The sequence below is a fragment of the Rhinichthys klamathensis genome, unplaced genomic scaffold, assembly GCF_029890125.1.
Source record: "Rhinichthys klamathensis goyatoka isolate OS25496 unplaced genomic scaffold, OSU_Roscu_1.1 h1tg000538l_1, whole genome shotgun sequence".
Taxonomy (NCBI): Eukaryota; Metazoa; Chordata; class Actinopteri; order Cypriniformes; family Leuciscidae; genus Rhinichthys; species Rhinichthys klamathensis.
Window position 1 is genome coordinate 605602 of NW_026607013.1, and position 20608 is coordinate 626209.

Below are 20608 nucleotides of genomic sequence, written 5' to 3' on the forward strand. Positions count from 1 at the left end.
AAACAGCTTATCAGACTAAGTGATGTTTTTTGAAAATGCAAAGAATTATCTGTGATAGGGTTAGTGTAGGGGGGTAGAATACACAGTTTGTACAGCATAAAAATCATTATGTCTATGGAAAGTCCCCATAAAACATAACATTGCTTGGTCTGTTGAAATGAGAGGCCTGTTTGATCAAGTTGAAACCTTGTCATCCCAGTCTCATCAGCTGGACTGAAAGAAGTTTCAGTGCACTTAGGACCCTGAAAACATGACACTTGACAGTATTGCTGTGTGTTGAGTCCAACAGGACAAACTTGACAGTATTGATGCAAAACATATATGCCAACAGTTAATTTCTGTTAAAGGGATAGTTCACTTATTTAAAAATGAAAATTCTGTCATCATTTACTAACTCTCAAGTTGTTTCAAACCAGATTCTTTCTTCTGCTGAACACAAAAGAAGATATTTTGAAGAATGGCGATAACCAAACAGTTGATGGTAGCCATGGACTTCCATAGTATTTTTTTTTTTCCTACAATGGAAGTCAATGGCTACAATCAGCTGTTTGGTTATCGACATTCTTCAAAATATCTTATTTTGTGTTCAGTAGAAGAAAGAAACTGGTTTGATTTAAATGATTTTCGTTTTTGGGTGAACTATATCCTTTTCATGAAAGATGCAGACGTGTTTGGCTTCTTCAAAAAGTAAGGAACAAGACAATATTGCACTATTGCATTGCACTATGAACGGAGTAAGGTTAAGTCTCTGTTAAACTGCCTCCTTGTCTTTATTAGTTACCTGTAACATTACAGAATTAATGAATTAACGTATTGTTAAGGTCAATATAGACTAAAAACCTTAATACATTATCCTATTAATTTCCTGATTCCTCCGCTTCTGTGAGTGTCCCCAGTCCCCACCAATCACAACATCAAACCTACGCCTTTAAAGCAGCACTAAGTAGGAATTCCGTTTTTGTCAAACAGCGACCCCTAGAGTCGCTGTGGAGTACTTGTACTGTCGTGAAAAGCACTCACGCAGAGATGGCTCGCACTCACGGCTGGATCCCCTCCCCCTGTAACGAGTGGAAATAAGGTATGGCCCCTTTAAGAGCTGCGCGTGCCCTACCACATGTATACGGCGCCGGGTTATTTCTGTTTGATGCTCATTTTATCAGAATTTTATCAGATCTGTTTTTTGCCGTAAAGCAATTCGCAGAGGTGGAAAGTAACGAATTACATTTACTTGCGTTACGTAATTGAGTAGTTTTTTTGTGTACTTCTACTTTTTTAAGTAGTTTTTAAAATCTGTACTTTTACTTTTACTTAAGTACGTTTTGTTTGAAGCATTGTAATTCGCTACATTTGAAATCATATCCGTTACTGAGTAAAAAATAATAATACAAGGAAGAAAAAAAAAAAAAAAAAAATCACACTCCGGAAACTACTGCATTGGTTGAAGGGCAGGAGAACAAACGCGCAAGAAAAGTGACGCAGACCCAGCTGAAGCTTAAGCGAAGCGCCCTCGAATTCTTATGAAGCGGATTATGGCCAGTATGAAAATACTTTGTAGAAAAAAAGCGTGGTTGTCCTCGAGGATAGATATCCAATTTGCAAAAAATGTGGACGCAAAGTGGCTGCAAAAGAAGGATACATAGGACGCCATCCCTCCTGCAGATAAAGGTAGGCTATGTCCCGATTATAACTTAAGGCCGAATGATTACGTGATGCAGAGGGAATCCCGGAATCCAGTCATGAAAATGGAAAATTCACTTAACGCAGATGTCACGTAAAACACGCAAAATAATGGATGGATGAATACATGGAAAGTAGAATTGTGCAATAAATCCAATCGCGACATGGTCTGTGAATATTTAAGCACAAAAATACTGCATGTAAATATAACCTATTTGTTCTGCTGAGCTGCGCCGCTTTGTCTACTACAAGTCAAGTCAAGTCAAGTCAAATATATTTATATAGCGCTTTTCACAATACAGATTGTATCAAAGCTGCTTCACAGTATCAATCAAAACAACTTAACAGTGTTTGTTTATTACTGGAAAAGACATCCAAGTTAGGTAGAGCTGATCAGTGGTATGATGGGTCATTTAATTTGAATATCCCCAACTGAGCAAGCCAAAGGCAACAGTGGCAAGGAACCGAAAAACTCCATCAAGTGACTCGATGGTGTCCTAAAACTCCATCAGATGACCCAATGGAGAAAAAAAAACCTTGGGAGAACCCAGGCTCAGTCGGGGCCAGTTCTCCTCTGGCGTTTATGAAGTAGAGGCCGAATTTACAGTAACTGTAAGATAAAAAATGTATATGAATGCCTGGCTAAATAGATGCGTCTTTAGTAGGGGTGTAACGGTACACAAAAATCACGGTTCGGTACGTACCTCGGTTTTAAAGTCACGGTTCGGTACGTTTTCGATACAGCAAAAAGAAAGAAATGCCAGAGAAATTTCCTATTTGTTAAAAGAAAAAATATTTTTAAATAACTGAGTTTTCCTACATCTTGAAACTTTCAGGTTTATAAATGGGGGTCATCTTTGAAGGATGAACAAATAATGTTTTGGTCATCACATTAAAAATAACATTTAAATATATATTTATTTATATATTATTTGAGTTTTGAAGTGCTGGAAAAAGATGTGTGAAGTACTTTAAAGCATTTCACTATTCCAGCCAAACTGGTTACAGTTAGTGTTACTATATTAAATCCATGGTGAATGTTGCTGGTCTGTGGACGTAAAGTACCGTAAAACTTCAAATAGTAGCCCGGGCTTTTATTTTCCCAAATCGTCGAACTGCACCAGCTTGTATTTGAGACAGCCTGCGTCTATATGAGACAGGCCTTAATAATTTAGTGTTGAGATGTTGTTCATTGAGTGTATAGGCCTGTCTCTAATCTCTAAAAATCTCCAAATGCTCCACGTGAAACTGCGGTCTTCCGACCTTTTACTATCGCGTCAATTGATTTTGATTAATATGCGCGAGGGAGAGAGAGCAAGACAGCGCTCGTGTTGTTTGAAGATGTGAGAGTGCGCGCGTGCGGCCGGGGCGCTCCCTCTCTCTCCCTGTCAAGCGCAGCAGTCATTCTATTCTACATCACTCATCGATCAAAAAAGGCTTTGGAGAGACAAAAATGTACTTTGGCGGCCGCCAAAAAGCGGACGATCTGACGGTTTTAGAGGATTAAATACAACCCGAAACTAAAAAACAGACCCGGCCTCTATTTGAGACCGGCCTTTACCCAAACCTGCAGCCACACCAGGCGTGTAAAAGAGACAGGCGTCTATTTGGGACTCGGCTATTATTTGAAGTTTTACGGTATTACTAGTTCATTCACGGCACAATGTTTCTCCTGCATGGTTTCTACGTCAGCGCTGTTTGATCTGATAGAGATCTACGGTTAATAACGGAGAAATGCGAATGCTTCGCACTAGATCTCGCAGCGATGTTATTACTTCAGTGGCGAATTCAAATGTTTTCTTTACTGGATCTTAGCGCTGTGTAGTAACAGTGTCGCTTGATCGAGATCGGCTCGCGCTGCACAGATGTTGCTGGTCCGAACTGATAAACGATCCGTGAAGCACATAATGAGTAGCGCAGTTTCGTTCCGCTTTCATTACGCTTGCCATTTGATGTTGCGCAACGTTGTGGTGGTCTCGCCAGCGCGAATTTTGTCGGCAGGAAAAATGGTCCAAGGAATCGTTCGGTTTGTATGCGTACCGAACCGGAAGCCTCGAACCGAAGCGGTTCAATACGAATACATGTACCGTTACACCCCTAGTCTTTAGTCTAGTTTTAAACTGGGAGAACGAGTCTGAGCAACGAACAATATCAGGAAGGCTATTCCAGAGCTTCGGAGCTAAATGTGAAAATGATCCCCCTCCTTTGGTGGATCTGGATATCCTAGGAATGACCAGTAGCCTCGAATTTAGTGATCTTAAAGAGCGCGATGGATTATAGGGCGATAGAAGATCCGTTAAATAGACTGGAGCTAAACCATTTAGAGCTTTATAAGTCAAAAGCAAGACCTTGTAATTAATACGGAACTTTATAGGTAACTGTGATATAATAATTGTTCTGTCCTCTCTGAAGTAAATTAAGAGTTTGGGGTTTTTTGTCTTAATTGTGTGTGCAACAGTGCCCCCTTTTGGATAACCAGCAATTGCAGCTTTAGTTTAAGTTTCACTTTCTGAGGTAAATTTCCATCAACAGTTAGTTGAGTGTGCTGCAGAGCAAAGTGCCAGTGCTGTTTTCTCCTGCTCCATTTTCTCCTTTTACATTGTTGCCTTGGATACTATTTGTCCGTAAGTACTGTACTTATTACTAAAAAATGTTAAAAGTAATTGTACTTGGCATATCTTTTGTTTATTGGAGTTTTCTCATGATAGTTAGCAGCATGGCTATTAGTTATGACTTACCATTCTGTTGCTACAAATTGTGTACTTTAGATATCTTGGTTTTATCTTATTTCTGTTTGTCTTTTGCTCTTTGTTACAGTTTTACAGTGTAATAAGAAAAGTAAAGTTTCTTCGTGGAACCCAAGAAAAGTTATGCCTTGTGTCTTTTTTGGAGATCTTTACACTGTTAGCTAACTGTCGAGCTTTGAAGAAGCAACTCATTGCAAGGACAGTATAGTAAAAGGACAAGAGCACGGCGGGCACAATTGAACAAGGTTATGTGCAGCAACAATGAGTCTACGGTCAGGCAAACGGTACCAGCCATCTTCAGAGAAAGGAAGTGTGGAAAAACAGCAAGGAGCTACTCAAGGTGCTGATGCAGGTGCAAAGTCAGTACAGTCACGTGCTTCAAGACAGTCAAGTGGAGCTTCCACAGCTAGTTCCTCAGCGATAAAAGCTCGGGCTAAAGCAGAGGCTGCCCGTGCTGAACTTTATGATAACTAAATGGCTTGGTGAGGAGTCTGCAGAGCAGGCAAAGAGGATTCGCTCTGTACATGTGTTCAACCCAACAGCAGCACTCAACTTAGTCTGGCAAAGACTAGAAGAATGTTATGGGTCATCAGAAGCAGTAGAACATGCTCTGCTGAAAAAGGTTGAAGATTTCCCTAAACTCACCAACAGAGATAATGTCAGGCTAAGGGAGTTAGGTGACATTCTTCAGGAGATAGAGTGTGCAAAAGAGGGAGGATATTTACCTGGCTTGTCATATTTGGACACAGCTCGTGGAGTAAATCCCATCGTGGAGAAATTACCTTACAGCTTGCAAGAGAGATGGGTTGCCACAGGATCCAAATATAAGGATGACAATGGAGTCGCATTCCCACCTTTCCGTTTCTTCTCCAGCTTTGTAAGACAACAGGCACGAGTGAAAAACGACCCCAGTTTTGCCTTTACATCCTCCAGCACCCAGAGCTTGAAAACTGAGAAATACACAAGAAGTGGCAACAGATCTTCTGTAACTGTGCACAAAACAGATGTTCCACAAGATTCTATGACTATTCAGTGTAGCTCTGGTGAGAAGATAATGGAAAGTCCTGATAAGTTATGTCCCATACATAAAAAGCCCCACCCACTAAAAAAATGCAGGAGCTTCAGAGCTAAACATATTGACGAAAGAAAATCATTTCTGAAAGAGAACCGTATTTGTTTCAGATGTTGTGGGTCAGTACAGCATATGGCAAAAGACTGCAGAGTGACACTTAAATGTCTAGAGCGTAACAGTGAGAAACACGTCTCAGCACTGCATCCTGGTCCTCCACCCACTACAACAGGGAGCCAAGAAGCTGACAAAGATGATGGCGGGGAGGTGAATGGAAATGCTTTGACACCAGTGACATCCAAATGCACAGAGATATGCGGCAATTCAGATGGTCAACATTCCTGCTCCAAAATCAGTCCAGTGATAGTATATCCTGCTGGAAGAAGAGAGGAAGCAAAGAAAATGTATGCGGTGTTAGACGAACAGAGTAATAAGTCACTCGCTAAATCAGAATTCTTTAATCTTTTTAACATAACAACCACATCAGACCCATACACACTGAAAACTTGTTCAGGGGTAACCAAAGCAATGGGCAGAAGAGCTATAAACTTGATGATCGAATCCATGGATGGCAAAATACAACTATCACTACCAAGTTTAATTGAATGTGACATGATTCCTGATGACCGCACAGAGATCCCATCTCCTAAGGTGGCACGTTGTCATCCCCACCTGCAGCGAGTTGCTGAGAGGATTCCTCCTGTGGATCCAGACGCTCCCATCCTCATACTCTTGGGAAGAGATATCCTGCGGGTGCACAAGGTCAGAGAGCAAATTAACGGACCCCACAGTGCTCCTTATGCGCAAAGGCTGGACCTGGGATGGGTCATCGTGGGCGACATCTGCCTAGGAACAACTCACAAGCCATCAAGTGTTAATGTCCTGAAAACACATGTGCTCAGTAACGGCCGCACATCTTTTCTTAGCCCATGCCCAAACAAAATCTTAGTGAAGGAGAGTCTCAGTCAGTCATCACATCTCGGCTGTTCTCCGGCCTCTTGTACACAGGAAGAGTGCCATAGTGGTAGTATAGACATGTTGGGATCTGCTGTTTTTGAAAGAACCAGAGAAGATGAAAAATCAGCGCTTTCAGTGGATGATCAGGTTTTTCTTGATTTGATGGACAGAGAAGTCTATCAAAATAAAGCAAACAGCTGGGTGGCGCCATTACCATTCCGCTCCACCAGACAGTGCCTTCCAAGTAACAGAGAGCAAGCAATGACGCGTCTTTATTCTCTCAGGAAAACACTGGACAGAAAACCTGACATGAAGAAGCAGTACATTGACTTCATGCAGAAAATGTTAGAAAACGAGCATTCAGAGCCTGCTCCTCCACTGGAGAAACAAAAAGAACACTGGTACTTACCTTCATTTGGCGTATATCACCCTAAGAAACCTGACCAGCTAAGAGTGGTATTTGATTCAAGTGCTGAATATGAAGGAGTGTCCTTAAACAAAGTGCTGCTTAGTGGTCCTGATTTGAATAACAGCCTTTTGGGGGTTCTTCTACGTTTCAGAAAAGAATCCATTGCATTCACAGCTGATATACAGCAAATGTTTTATTGTTTTGTTGTACATGAAAACCACAGAGACTACCTCAGGTTCCTTTGGTATGAAGACAACAATCTCAGCAAGAAGGTGAGGGACTACAGAATGAAGGTCCATGTATTTGGAAATAGCCCCTCACCAGCCGTGGCTATTTATTGCATGAGGCGCGCTGCAGCAGAGGGTGAGAGAGAACATGGCGCTGATGCCAAGCAGTTTGTTGTAAGACATTTTTATGTTGATGATGGACTTGCATCTGCACCAACCCCTGAAGAAGCAATTGACATCCTAACAAGATCACAGAAGATGCTAGCTGACTCCAACCTGAAATTGCACAATATAGCATCCAACAGTCACAAGGTTATGGAAGCTTTTCCAGCTGATGAGAGGGCCAAGGATCTGAAGGATTTGGACCTCACGTCAGATGATCTTCCCTTACAGCGCAGCTTGGGGGTCTTGTGGAACCTGGAAACAGACAGTTTCACATTCAAAGTGTCTCAAGAGGAAAGACCATACACTAAGAGAGGTGTTTTGGCCACAGTCAACAGTTTGTTTGACCCTTTAGGATTTGTGGCTCCTATAACAATGCAGGGAAAAGCTCTCCTTCGTGAAATCTCAGCTGAGCAGAATGACTGGGATGAACCACTTCCTACCGAAAAGAAAGAAGAATGGAGTAGGTGGAAAGAATCATTGAAAGATCTCCAACGTCTCCAGATACCAAGGTGCTATGTTCCGTTCCCACAGTCCTCTGCTCAAAGAAAAGAGCTGTACATCTTTTCGGATGCCTCCATAATAGCAATTGGAGCTGTTGCCTATTTGAAATGTATCGATAGTGAAGGTCAGGAGTACGTTGGATTCATAATGGGCAAATCCAAACTAGCCCCACGACCCGCACATACCGTCCCAAGACTAGAGTTGTGCGCAGCTGTTCTAGCTGTGGAGCTTTATGAGTTAGTCAGAGACGAGATAGACATTAACATGGATGCTGTGAAATTCTACACAGACAGTAAAATCGTCCTTGGATATATTCACAACAGCACTAGGAGATTTTACACATATGTTGCAAACAGAGTGATTCGTATCCGTAAGTCTTCTCATCCTGAGCAGTGGCATTACATCTCTACAGAGAACAATCCTGCAGATCATGCCACCAGACCTATACATGCTTCTCACCTTCAACACACAACTTGGCTCTCGGGACCATCATTCTTAACACAATCCAACCCAGAGCCAGCACAGATCGACATCTTCACTCTAGTGGAACCTGACGTGGATGTGGAGATACGACCTGATGTAACGACTTTGATCACAACAACTTCAGAAACACAGTTAAAGTCACATCGCTTTGAAAGATTCTCTCATTGGATGACTCTGTGCCGCGCCATAGCTTTGCTCATCCGTGTGGCAAGATCATTTAAGACAATTTCAGATCAGAGAAATGATCAAGGATGGAAGTGTAACACTGAGGCAAGCACCATAAGTGAGATCTATCGTGCAAAAGTTGTAATTATTCTCACTGTGCAGTCTGAAATCTTCAGGGAAGAATTCAAATGTCTGGAAACGAAGCAGGCATTACCAAAGCAGAGTCCACTCAAAAAGCTCAACCCCATCATTGATGAAGATGGATTACTTAGGGTCGGAGGTCGTCTCGCACCTGCCAACATGACAAAAGAAGAAAAGCACCCGCTTATTATTCCCCGTACTCATTACATTGCTACTCTCTTAGTGAGATACTACCATGAGAAGGTGGCGCACCAGGGACGTCACATCACAGAGGGAGCAATCAGAGCTGCAGGACTATGGATTGTTGGGAGCAAATGCCTGGTCTCATCTGTTATCTTCAAATGTGTTATCTGTCGTAAACTCAGAGGAACACTACAGATCCAAAAGATGGCAGACTTACCAGCTGACAAGCTCTCACCAATGCCACCCTTTACCAGCGTTGGACTTGATGTCTTTGGTCCCTGGACAGTTATGACACGTCGCACAAGGGGAGGCAGTGCAGACAATAAAAGGTGGGCGGTACTTTTCACATGCATGGCGACAAGAGCTGTACACATTGAGCTTGTGGAATCCATGTCCACATCCAGCTTCATAAATGCATTGAGAAGATTTTTCTCAGTACGTGGACCCGCCAAGTTTCTTCGCTCTGACAGAGGCACTAATTTTATTGGTGCCTGTAAAGAATTGAAAATCGACCACAGTGATGCAACATTAAACAGCTACCTTCAGGAGAAAAACTGTACGTGGCAGTTTAATCCCCCACATTCCTCACACATGGGGGGATCATGGGAAAGACTCATCGGGATAGCCAGGCGCATCTTGGATGCCATGCTTCTTCAGTCTGTACATACTCGGCTCACACATGAAGTGCTGAGTACATTGATGGCTGAAGTGATGGCAATAATAAATGCCAGACCATTACTGCCAGTGTCTACTGACCCAAACATGCCAACTGTTTTCACACCAGCAATGATTTTAACTCAGAAGACCAGTGCTCTAGAGGCCCCATCTGGCAACTTTGACCCAGCAGAGCTCCATACAAAACAATGGAAACAAGTTCAGTGTCTTGCAGACACCTTCTGGAAGAGATGGAGGACGGAGTACCTTGCCACTCTTCAGAGTCGACAGAAATGGACAGATGACAAACCCAACATCAAACTTGGAGATGTTGTTTAGCTCAAAGAAAAACAAGCTCATAGGAATGACTGGCCGGTGGGACGTGTCATCAAAACTTTCCTCAGCAGTGACAACAAGGTTCGAAAGGCAGAAGTAAAAACAGTAAAAGAAGGAACTGTGAAAGTGTTTCTGAGACCAATCTCTGACATGGTTGTTCTTTTATCTGAGGGACAGTAAAAGATGTTCTCTGTATCGCTTTTGTGTTAAATCTTGTTTAATAATTTTGTGACACAACCTTATTGTGCCAGGCGGGGAGTGTTCTGTCCTCTCTGAAGTAAATTAAGAGTTTGGGGTTTTTTGTCTTAATTGTGTGTGCAACAGTGCCCCCTTTTGGATAACCAGCAATTGCAGCTTTAGTTTAAGTTTCACTTTCTGAGGTAAATTTCCATCAACAGTTAGTTGAGTGTGCTGCAGAGCAAAGTGCCAGTGCTGTTTTCTCCTGCTCCATTTTCTCCTTTTACATTGTTGCCTTGGATACTATTTGTCCGTAAGTACTGTACTTATTGCTAAAAAAAAAATGTTAAAAGTAATTGTACTTGGCATATCTCTTGTTTATTGGAGTTTTCTCATGATAGTTAGCAGCATGGCTATTAGTTATGACTTACCATTCTGTTGCTACAAATTGTGTACTTTAGATATCTTGGTTTTATCTTATTTCTGTTTGTCTTTTGCTCTTTGTTACAGTTTTACAGTGTAATAAGAAAAGTAAAGTTTCTTCGTGGAACCCAAGAAAAGTTATGCCTCTTTAGTCTAGTTTTAAACTGGGAGAACGAGTCTGAGCAACGAACAATATCAGGAAGGCTATTCCAGAGCTTCGGAGCTAAATGTGAAAATGCTCCCCCTCCTTTGGTGGATCTGGATATCCTAGGAATGACCAGTAGCCTCGAATTTAGTGATCTTAAAGAGCGCGATGGATTATAGGGCGATAGAAGATCCGTTAAATAGACTGGAGCTAAACCATTTAGAGCTTTATAAGTCAAAAGCAAGACCTTGTAATTAATACGGAACTTTATAGGTAACTGTGATATAATAATGTAGCCCGACTACGCCACCCAGTTGAAGAGCTGGGACTCTATTAAATAAAATAACTTTAGCTTGCAATTTCTTTTAGTTTGGTGGGAGCAACACAACAGAATTACCCAAACAACAGTTTAAATATAAAAATGTTTTTATTACAATCTCTGATTTCAATGATAAAAGGAAAGGGCACACCGTGCACTCGCGCACTCTCAATCAAACTTTAAAAAACTGGACATCGGAAAGATACATTCGCAAATTCACTGGAAGTCCGTAGTTTGGCACCCACAGTCCGTAAGCGGTTCCTCTAACCAAGTCCGCCTCGCACCGAACAGCGGCGTCTACACAGCAGCCCACCTGTCACTCACTCGTGCACATCAACACAACACAAACAGAAAAAGAGCCGCCAGTATCTCCACAGTAGATAAACACAGCTTAAACACACCACGATAGAATAACTATTAATCGTGCAACACTCAATTAGATCACTGCAATTCGTGAATATGTCAATATAGATAGTGGTAAGACTACAGTAGACAGACTGGAACTCTCCAATTTAGGTGAGACGTGGATCTTAATTCCGGACGAGGCAAGGCACACAATTTAACAAGGCGTCACTCACCAATAAACTGGGAGTAGACGAATCTAGCTCCCAGTCTTGTTGGACAATGCTCCACAACACCAGGACAGACGAAGCAGGGCTCCGGGCAGCACAGCGGGAAACAGCAGCGATCCGAAGCGCAGCAGAGGCGGCAACAATCCAGCGCAGCTGAGAACAGCAGCGATCCCAGCAGAGCAGAGAACGGCAGAAATCCAGCCCAGCAGAGAACGGTAGAAATCCAGCACAGCAGAGAACAGCAGAAGTCCAACACAGCAGAGAACGGCAGAAATCCAGCACAGCAGAGAACAGCAGAAGTCCAGCACAGCAGAGAACGGCAGAAATCCAGCACAGCCGAGAACAGACGAAGATACCAGCAGCCACCGGGTTAACAGCAGGACCGTCACTTCAACAACTTCAGCTTCAACGTGGCAGACAATGGTCCATACAACGGTCGGGGCAATAAAAAAATAAAAAAACACAATCGCGACTACGTCCAGCTATAAAAATGTGGAGAACAGGGCTGCACAACAGAGTTCACGGGTCACAGGCACACTGTTGTCAGTTCCTTGGCCTTTTTGAACCGTCTATGATTTGACATGGCAATTACCAACAGCTGTCCATCTACTAATCAGCCGTGATCCGGGCTTCCGAAAAATACAGGGGCGTTACCCCACACTCTGAATCATGATCAAGTGTCACACAAATAAAGCGTGAATAATAAAACAAAATCACACCAAATCAAAAGAAAAAAGGAAAACAGTGTCAAATACACACAAAAACACACATAAAATAAACCATAGTCTCTTCATATGACATAACCAATGAAGTGATGATAGAATCGGTGTTATATGATCATATTTTCTTGATCTAGTAAGAACTCTAGCGGCTGCATTTTGGACTAACTGTAGCTTGTTTATTGAAGATGCAGGACAACCAGCTAATAAAGCATTACAGTAATCTAGTCTCGAGGTCATGAATGCATGAACTAACTTTTCTGCATCAGAGACTGATAGCATATTACGTAGCTTAGCAATGTTTCTAAGGTGGAAAAAGGCTGTTTTTGTAACATATGAAATATGCTTTTCAAAAGACAGGTTGCAGTCTAATGTAATACCCAGGTCTTTTACTGTAGCGGATAAAGTAACAGGGCATCCTAATATGTTAAAGTCGTGCTGTGAAAGGTTTTGTGGACGGTTTTTAGAACCGATAAGTATTACCTCTGTCTTGTCTGGATTTAATAAAAGAAAATTACGCGTCATCCAATCTTTTATATCTTTAACACAATCTGTCAATTTGGATAATTTAGCGTATTCATCTGGCCGTGATGAAATATATATTTGAGTGTCATCGGCATAACAATGGAAACTAATTCCATGTTTCCTTAGAATATTACCAAGTGGCAGCATGTATATAGAGAATAATAAAGGGCCTAACACAGATCCCTGCGGCACTCCATAGTTTGCCGAAGTTATGATCGTTTTTTCTCCATTTAAGTAGACGAAATGGTAGCGGTCAGATAAGTATGACCTGAACCAGCTTAATGCTTGTTCAAGGACAAGAATTATTCTTATTTCCATGAATATAATAATAAGAAGAAGAAGAATAATAATAACAATAATAATAACCATAATTGAATAATACAGTTTATTTAATAATTGATTAATACTGTAAACCGTGATATTTTCTGAGAGGTTATCATACTGTGAAAATCTCATACCATTACAACCCTACATGGGAGAATCCCCCACCCCGCCCCAACCCACTGTTAAAAAAGTAACTCAGTAACTTTTACTCTGAGTAAATTTTAAATGAGCTACTTTTTACTTTTACTTGAGTAGATTTTTAGACCGGTAATTTTACTTGTACTTAAGTAAAATTTCATTGAAGTAGTAGTACTTTTACTTGAGTAGAATATTTTATTACTCTTTCCACCTCTGGCAATTCGTTACCTCGCGAGACCTGATATCACACGATACTTTCTAACACTGAGTTTCTAACACATATATGTGGCTGAAACAGGTAGTGCATCCCAAATTTTTCAACATTAACATTTTAATATAACATTATGGCCTTTAGAAAAATGTTTTTTAAGGGACTGTTCGTTATTTATTTAAGGGGCCACCAGATTTGAGATAGTCAAAAAAGACTTGACCCTCCCTTCGCCAGCAATAATTTTTTATATGACCCTCCAAAATGATTGTGAAAAAAGGCATGACCCTCCCCGATCATTTATTGATTACTTCTGTTCTGGTTTGCGCTTGGCAAAGATGTTCAGATAGCCATTCCATGATAAACGACTAAACTCCTGCTTTCTCAACTTGCTGTAACGATAGACCAAACCTACAATTCGGTTCGTATCACGATTTTTGATTTGAAAAAAAAAAAATCATGTTTTCGGTGCTGATGCAGTGGTGACGCGTTCATGTAAAATGTAAGGGTGGCACTGCCAATAAAGTATCTTAAAGCTTCCACAAAGAACCGGCAAAAGTAACGATTATGAATAATATAGCAAGGGGACATTTTAATTGTTTGTTAATAAACAAGTCTTTGTCAGTGTAGGCGGCAAATATAAAGGTGACGATGCTGACTCGCGATCTTCGCAGTAGTGAAAGCGCCAGAGAGAAATGCACATTTCGGATTACATAAGCAGAGAGCAGTCTGTCTGTTTTCTTTCGTTTTGAATTGTTCTGTTAAAAAGTATACATGTCAAGCTTTCTATATATTTATCAGGTCTGTGAGGCAAGTAGCCTACTACAGGCTATTACGCTGAGTTTCGGTTAATTTATTAGACAAGAGTCCAGTTCACGCGCCGGCGCCTCCGTGTCATGATGATTTTCTACTATATTTACTTCTTATTTATTAAATCCAGGCAATTGGTTGATGAAACATTGATTACAATTACGATACAAGTAATAAAAAACGAAATTCACTTTAAAGAAAGTCTTTGCTTTCTGTTTGAGGTCTCTGTGAAAGTTTTAAAGTCACTTTCAGAGCGGTCATATGTCCGTAACGGAGAACTGTCACGTCCGTAACATTTTTTTACCCTTATAAATGCGAACATGAAAAAAATAAAAATAATATTTTGTTATGTGTATTAACAGTCTCAAACCAGGACAATTAGATGGTTGTTGTGGTTATGTCGTTATTTCAACATATGTGTGCATGCAACAATCAAGATGTGCATTTGTAAATCCATCCAGCTATATTTCCTTCTTATTAATTAAATCCAGGCAATTGGTTGATGAAAAATTTATTAAAATTAAGATACAATTTATACAAAACGAAATTCACTTTAAAGAAAGGCTTTCTACAAAACAACACTTAATGAAGTGGTCAAAATCATGTCTGGCCATGTCTCCCGATATATTGTGTGGCTATACTTTTCATAATCAACATAGATGGAAAAAAACCCCATTATAATAAATATGAAATTAAATGCGCTTATTATGGCTACAACACACATACAGACTCTATTTGTACAAATTGCTGCACATTTATTAAATTCTGAATTTTGCACACAAGTTGAAAGGCATTTGTTTGTGCATATTAAAACATATCTGCAACATTTATCAAGTTCACTGATAATTGTGCATGCATTTATTAATCATTATGATACTAAAATCATAATAAAGTAGTAGGCTTCCCTTTCAATAGTCCAAATTCGCGGTGGCGCTGCCATTTTCGTCTTTCTTCTGTGGATTTCTTCAGCTCCTGGTTGGTCAAACTTTAGATAGATCGACACATCGGCTCATTCAACCGCACAGCGCACACACCTCACGAATTCAAGCCTACAGCTCCCGAACTTTTTAGACATGTTTAAAAATTATCGTGAGGTCGAAAGGTTCGGCTCGGCTCGTATCTTCCTAGCACACGACATGAGCCACAACATGCGAGCACAACCGATTTCCACGCAATTTCTCCCGAGTGAAAAAAATAATCTGCGAGCTCGTAAAACAGAAAAAAAATCGCACCATGTAAGGGAGTATGAATATATAAACAGGCGTTTCAGTATTAAATGCATTTTCTGAGAATTTATATTTCAAGTTTTGACAGCAAATGTCACATCCATAATGCTGGAATTGCCCAATTTTAAAGAATTTATCCTCAACTAGTGTTTTTGGTGTAGGTCTATGTATTTATTATGTTAACTTCAAATAATACTAATAGTAATTTAAAAATGTGGTAGCCCTATGTCCAACACATCACACTCCACTGTTATGGGGGCAATTTCAGTAGATTTACTCACTAACATTGTTGTGGAAACACAATAAGAATGGAAACTGAAATATGGTAGTATCGTGCTACAGCGCACATTATATCAGCTGCAGTTCTGGCGCCTCAGTCCCAATACAGTAAAACTCGACGTACATTCACATCACATGTTAATGCAGCGGTAGAGTAACACTCACAGGACACTGCACTTATTCGCAATCACAAAAGTTCATTATTTGCTCGTGCTTTAAAGCTTTGCCGGGTAAACATTACTTTGGCGTTCTGTTCTAATACACTTTTTCTGAGCGCGTACTGAAGTGCGCGCGCACTGTCAAACAGCGCCAAACTGGATTTTTGTTGGGTCAGACCATAGATAGCAATGGGGGGCCGAGACCGAGAGAGCTACATAAAGCTACATGGAAAAAATATGCACCAAACAAGCCACTTTGAAATGTAGCTGTTTTGATGAATACAAAAGTTGGGTGACCCTCCCCTATAGACTAAAAAAGTTGGATGACCCTCCCCTCAACAAAGAATAAAAAGACATGACCCTCCCCTATTTTCCTCCGGTGGCCCTTTCCATAAATACCGAACAGTCCCTAAGGAGGTGGTAGTGCACTATAGGCCCCTGTGGTGCGGCCTAAGCTTTTGTCCTTAATGGCATTTTTTTTCCTTGCATTACTTTTACTTTTATACTTTAAGTAGTTTTGAAACCAGTTACTTTTACACTTTTACTTGAGTAAAAAGATTGAGTTGATACTTCAACTTCTACAGAAGTCTTTTTAAACCCTAGTATCTATACTTCTACTTGAGTAACGAATGTGAATACTTTTGACACCTCTGGTTCTGGTTCTTCTTATTCTTCCGTTTCTTCTTCTTCTTCTTCTTCCGACTGGGCGTCTATGGCAGCCCATAGAACCGTTTGCGGGAAAGTTGTTTTGGTTTGACATTCTGATAGAGGACAGTCCCAACATTAAATACACCAATTTTGGTGTCTCTAACTCATTGCCTCTAGCGCCACCACCTGTCCAAAGTTTCACTCAAATTATGCTAATAACTTTTGGACCGTAAGGCAAGGGCTATCAACAAAATTCTTTTTTCCTCTGATTCCTGAGCTCATGACGATTCAATCGCACCCTATGACGTCATTTTCCGTCATAAAAATATGTCCGCCATTTTGAATTGTTCAAAAAACCTACTTTTGCGAACTCGTCCTAGACGGTTTGTCCGATTTTCACCAAAATTGCACCAGATCATCTCCAGGCAGTGCCGACAAAAAGATATGGAATTCAAGTTGATTTGCTTAACCATTTTCGAATACCGCGCAAATTAATTTTACGTAGCACTTGCGAAAACAGTCATAAGGCTGTATCTCCGCAACGCTTTATCGCATTCAGACCAAATTTGGTACATGTAATCACAAGCATGACCTGAGGCTATATGCTGCGTTTCGGCGCAGCGCCACCTACTGGTCCGGAGATATGAAAAATGGCTATTTTTGCTCATAACTTCTGATCGGTTTGTCCAAAAATCATAAAAGTGGTCTCGTTAGATTCAGGGCGTCATGCCGAGTCGACTGATATCCAATTTTCCCAGCTCGGCCATTTTGGCTGTCGGCCATTTTGAATTATGTACTAAAATGCGGTATTTTTTTAATGCATGAATGAATTGTTACGAAACTCGGTATGGGTCATCAGTACGATGCCCTGAAGGAGCCTGAGAAGTTTCGAAACAGCGCCACCTAGTGGTAAAATAAAAATTTCAAATGCTTATAACTCTGGCTGTGGTTGACTTATTTTCACAGGAGTCATATCATTAGACTCCTGAATCCTTGCAGAGTCCAACGATACCAGACTTGCCAGGTTTCGGCATATGGTTTGTGCAGCGTTGTAATTTAGCGCTTAAAAAACATTTGCGGATATCTTCGAAACCGCTAGTCCGATCGAGACGAAACCACCGTCAGAAGTTTGCAACAGTAGGTCGTTGGCTAAATGTCAATGCCCAAATGTCAAAATATTGATACTAAGGGGTAGTAAAATCCAATCAAAGTCACGTGTCAGTCATTTTTGATGTTTTTTTTCACATAAATGTCTATAACTCTGAAGCGAATTGAGATATTTTCACCAAAATTGACACAGAGATGTATGGGCTCACTCTGAAGACACATAAAAAAAATGTGAGACTGAGCCTCTTGGTGGCGCTATAATAGAACAAAACATGAAATTCCCATTGACTTCAATACAGTTTTGTGATGTAAAATGCTATACTTAACAAATGCATTGCTGCAACTTTATGAAACTCAGAATGTGCCACCAGCACCATGCCCTGAAGGTACTCAAAAGATTTTGAGACAGCGCCACCTTTTGGTCAAAGTTATAATAAAATTTCCAAAAATGCTAATAACTTTTGAATTTTCTGCCTATTGAAATGTCACTGGTCTTAATAGATTCCTTGGGTCACCCCGAGAACACAGATACCAAGTTTGGCGTATTTGGCTTAACTTCCTGTCCGCCATCTTGATTTTCATTCAATACCTACTTTTTCAAACTTCTACTTTCACCGAAATCGAATCGTGTCATCTCCAGACCGTGTCGACTAAAAGTTATGGATTTCGTGAGGATAGACGAAACCGCTTTCGTATACCACAGCATCAAAGTTGAGGCATGCTGCCAAAATGACTATTCAGGCTTTATCTCTGCAATACCTTCACATTTTGACAGCAAACTTTGTATGTGTCATTGTCACCTCACTCTGATGACAACGCATCGATTTCATAACTTCGCCACCTATTGGTCGAAAGTGATAAACCATTAAATCATTTTATAAGTTACTGTATATGTAATTTTTAAGCCATTTTGCCTAAATTCATTTTTAAATGTCTTTAATTGCTCCTTGCTGCAGTTGGTCTGAAACTCCCATGTTGGCATGTCTTGTCGTCTGCTTTTGCGCTTGGCCCCAGTAATGGCTGCTTGCAGCTATATTTGTTCATGGGTCTGTGAGGTTTTTAATTAGAGTAACTGATACAGGTTTATTAGGGTGGCATTACATGTGGATGCATTGGAATTTCAATTAAGAATGAAAGGCTGATTGTCTCTTGTTTTTATTCTCTGTGCCAGTTCGACCAGCCAAGTCTTGGCCTCTCCTCAAGAGACTACTATGTGTGCACTGGGCCATACGAGGAGGTAAGAATTGCCTGTTAAACAGGAAGAGGTGGATTTTGAGAAACTTAATTTTTGGTTCTTTCTTCCTCTTTTTTTCCCCCCTCCTGAACCCCTCCCTACAGAAGTTAAGTTAATTCAGCTTAGACCAGAATTAACTTTCATGCTGGTTCACAAAGTCTAACCGGTGGATTATTAGGGTCTCTAGGTGTCTTTCTCTCTCCGACATTTTCTTTCACTCTTTATTTATCCAATACAAAAGCTTATTTATGACATTGACCAAATGTAGGAGTTACAGATGTAAGCAACCTATGGCCTTTTTCATACCTTGAGTTCTTCCTGTGTACAGTAGATTGAAATTATTGCGCCATCAATCTGAAAGTGTAAATCAACCTCAATTTACTCTCAGAAAGGAATATAAAATTTTGCCTCCAGCTTTACTTTGGATTTGCCCAGACCAGACAAGTTAGAAGTGCAAGATAAGCCTGTACATCTCCTAAAAGATCCAACAGTCTACTAATTTAAAATGAACTAATCAATTTGCATTTATCTTGGAGAAACAGTCACTCTTGGACTGGAGTGTTCAGATACAAACTGTTAGTTATCATCAACTGATCGTTATTCAGTTCAGACTTATACGTGCTATGTCCCTTTAATATTTTTCAGACCTGGTTAATTTGAAACAAAAAAGGCAATAAAGAAAGTGGGGAAGCCTCAATGGGAAAAACAGATGGAAACACTTGGACCAAGATATTGTCTTTTGTTTCCATTTTGAAGATTATCAAGATTATCAGTAATCAGCAGGAAAGCAGAGGATGAGAGGAAAGAAGGAATTAGCTTGAATAATTTCCCACAGAGTGCACAAATGCTTCCTAAACAACTGTGAAGCCAGGATCTGGGTGCTGTCATACTGCATATAAATGAAGAACATATGCATGCTAACAGGTATTGAATTTAGCACTCATGTGTTTTCAATTTGTTTTTTTCTCAGGCCTGTGTGACATATGAGAACTTCATGACTGACTTGGCAAAGCTTATCCAAACTGACCGGGGTCTGAAGGTTAATGACTCTAATATCAAGCAAGAGGTTGCCCGGGTAATGATGATGGAAAAGGAAATTGCTAATGTAAGCATGGAAAGCTTCTAAAATTCTGCTGTCTTAACAGACCTGATATACTGTAGTAATCAACACCTTTCAATCTATTGAGAAGATCAATAGTAAATGCAGCACTTAAATATCACCAGATGTTCACTAATATATGCTGCAACAGCCTATTTTTCCATGTTAGCAAACGTAAGGCAAGTTTTAATTGACTTAATATTACATATTTTTTACACTGGTTGATACTGTTCATTACTTATTTGTATAGACCAAGAAGTACATTTTTAGCACTACATTTAGAGTTAAATTAGGTGTAGATTTCCATTTAATTTATATTTAATTTCATGTTCACATATTATAATTTACATATATTTTTATATTTATATTTTGTGTTCACTCCATTGCGTTCGGCTGACACCCTTCACTAGAAGATGCGCAACAATAAAAATATAGCCTTACAATCTCCTCAGACAAACATGTTTAGTAGAATAAGGCAAATCTTTTCTATTCAGGAATGGAAATGTCCTTGTGTGCATTGTAAATGCTCAACCAGAACTCATCTTCTGTTCCTGACCTCACTGATGTTCTTGTCTGAATCAGAGCAAATCACCACAGCCACCACTTCCAACATTTAGTGTAGGCCTTCCCAGGAGACTGCAGCAAGCAGGTGTTGAAATAAAATGATCAACAAGCACATATTGTCACGGGTTGTTTTGGTTTTTGTGACATGTTCAGGTTTCATGTTCTTGTCTCATGTCTCTGCCATGTTTCCTGTTGTCATGTGATTCCCTGGCCCTCATG

The 20608-nt window shown here is 40.4% G+C and overlaps 1 protein-coding gene across 1 annotated transcript in view; it reads left to right on the forward strand.

Moving 5' to 3' along the window:
* The window catches only part of LOC130073384 (neprilysin-like), a 247535-nt gene that overhangs the window by 199698 nt on the left and 27229 nt on the right, over window positions 1-20608 (forward strand). Inside the window, exons 8-9 of the mRNA XM_056238750.1 lie at window positions 18664-18729; window positions 19697-19831. Of these exons, the coding sequence (XP_056094725.1) occupies window positions 18664-18729; window positions 19697-19831 (201 nt within the window). The remainder of the gene's footprint in view (window positions 1-18663; window positions 18730-19696; window positions 19832-20608) is intronic.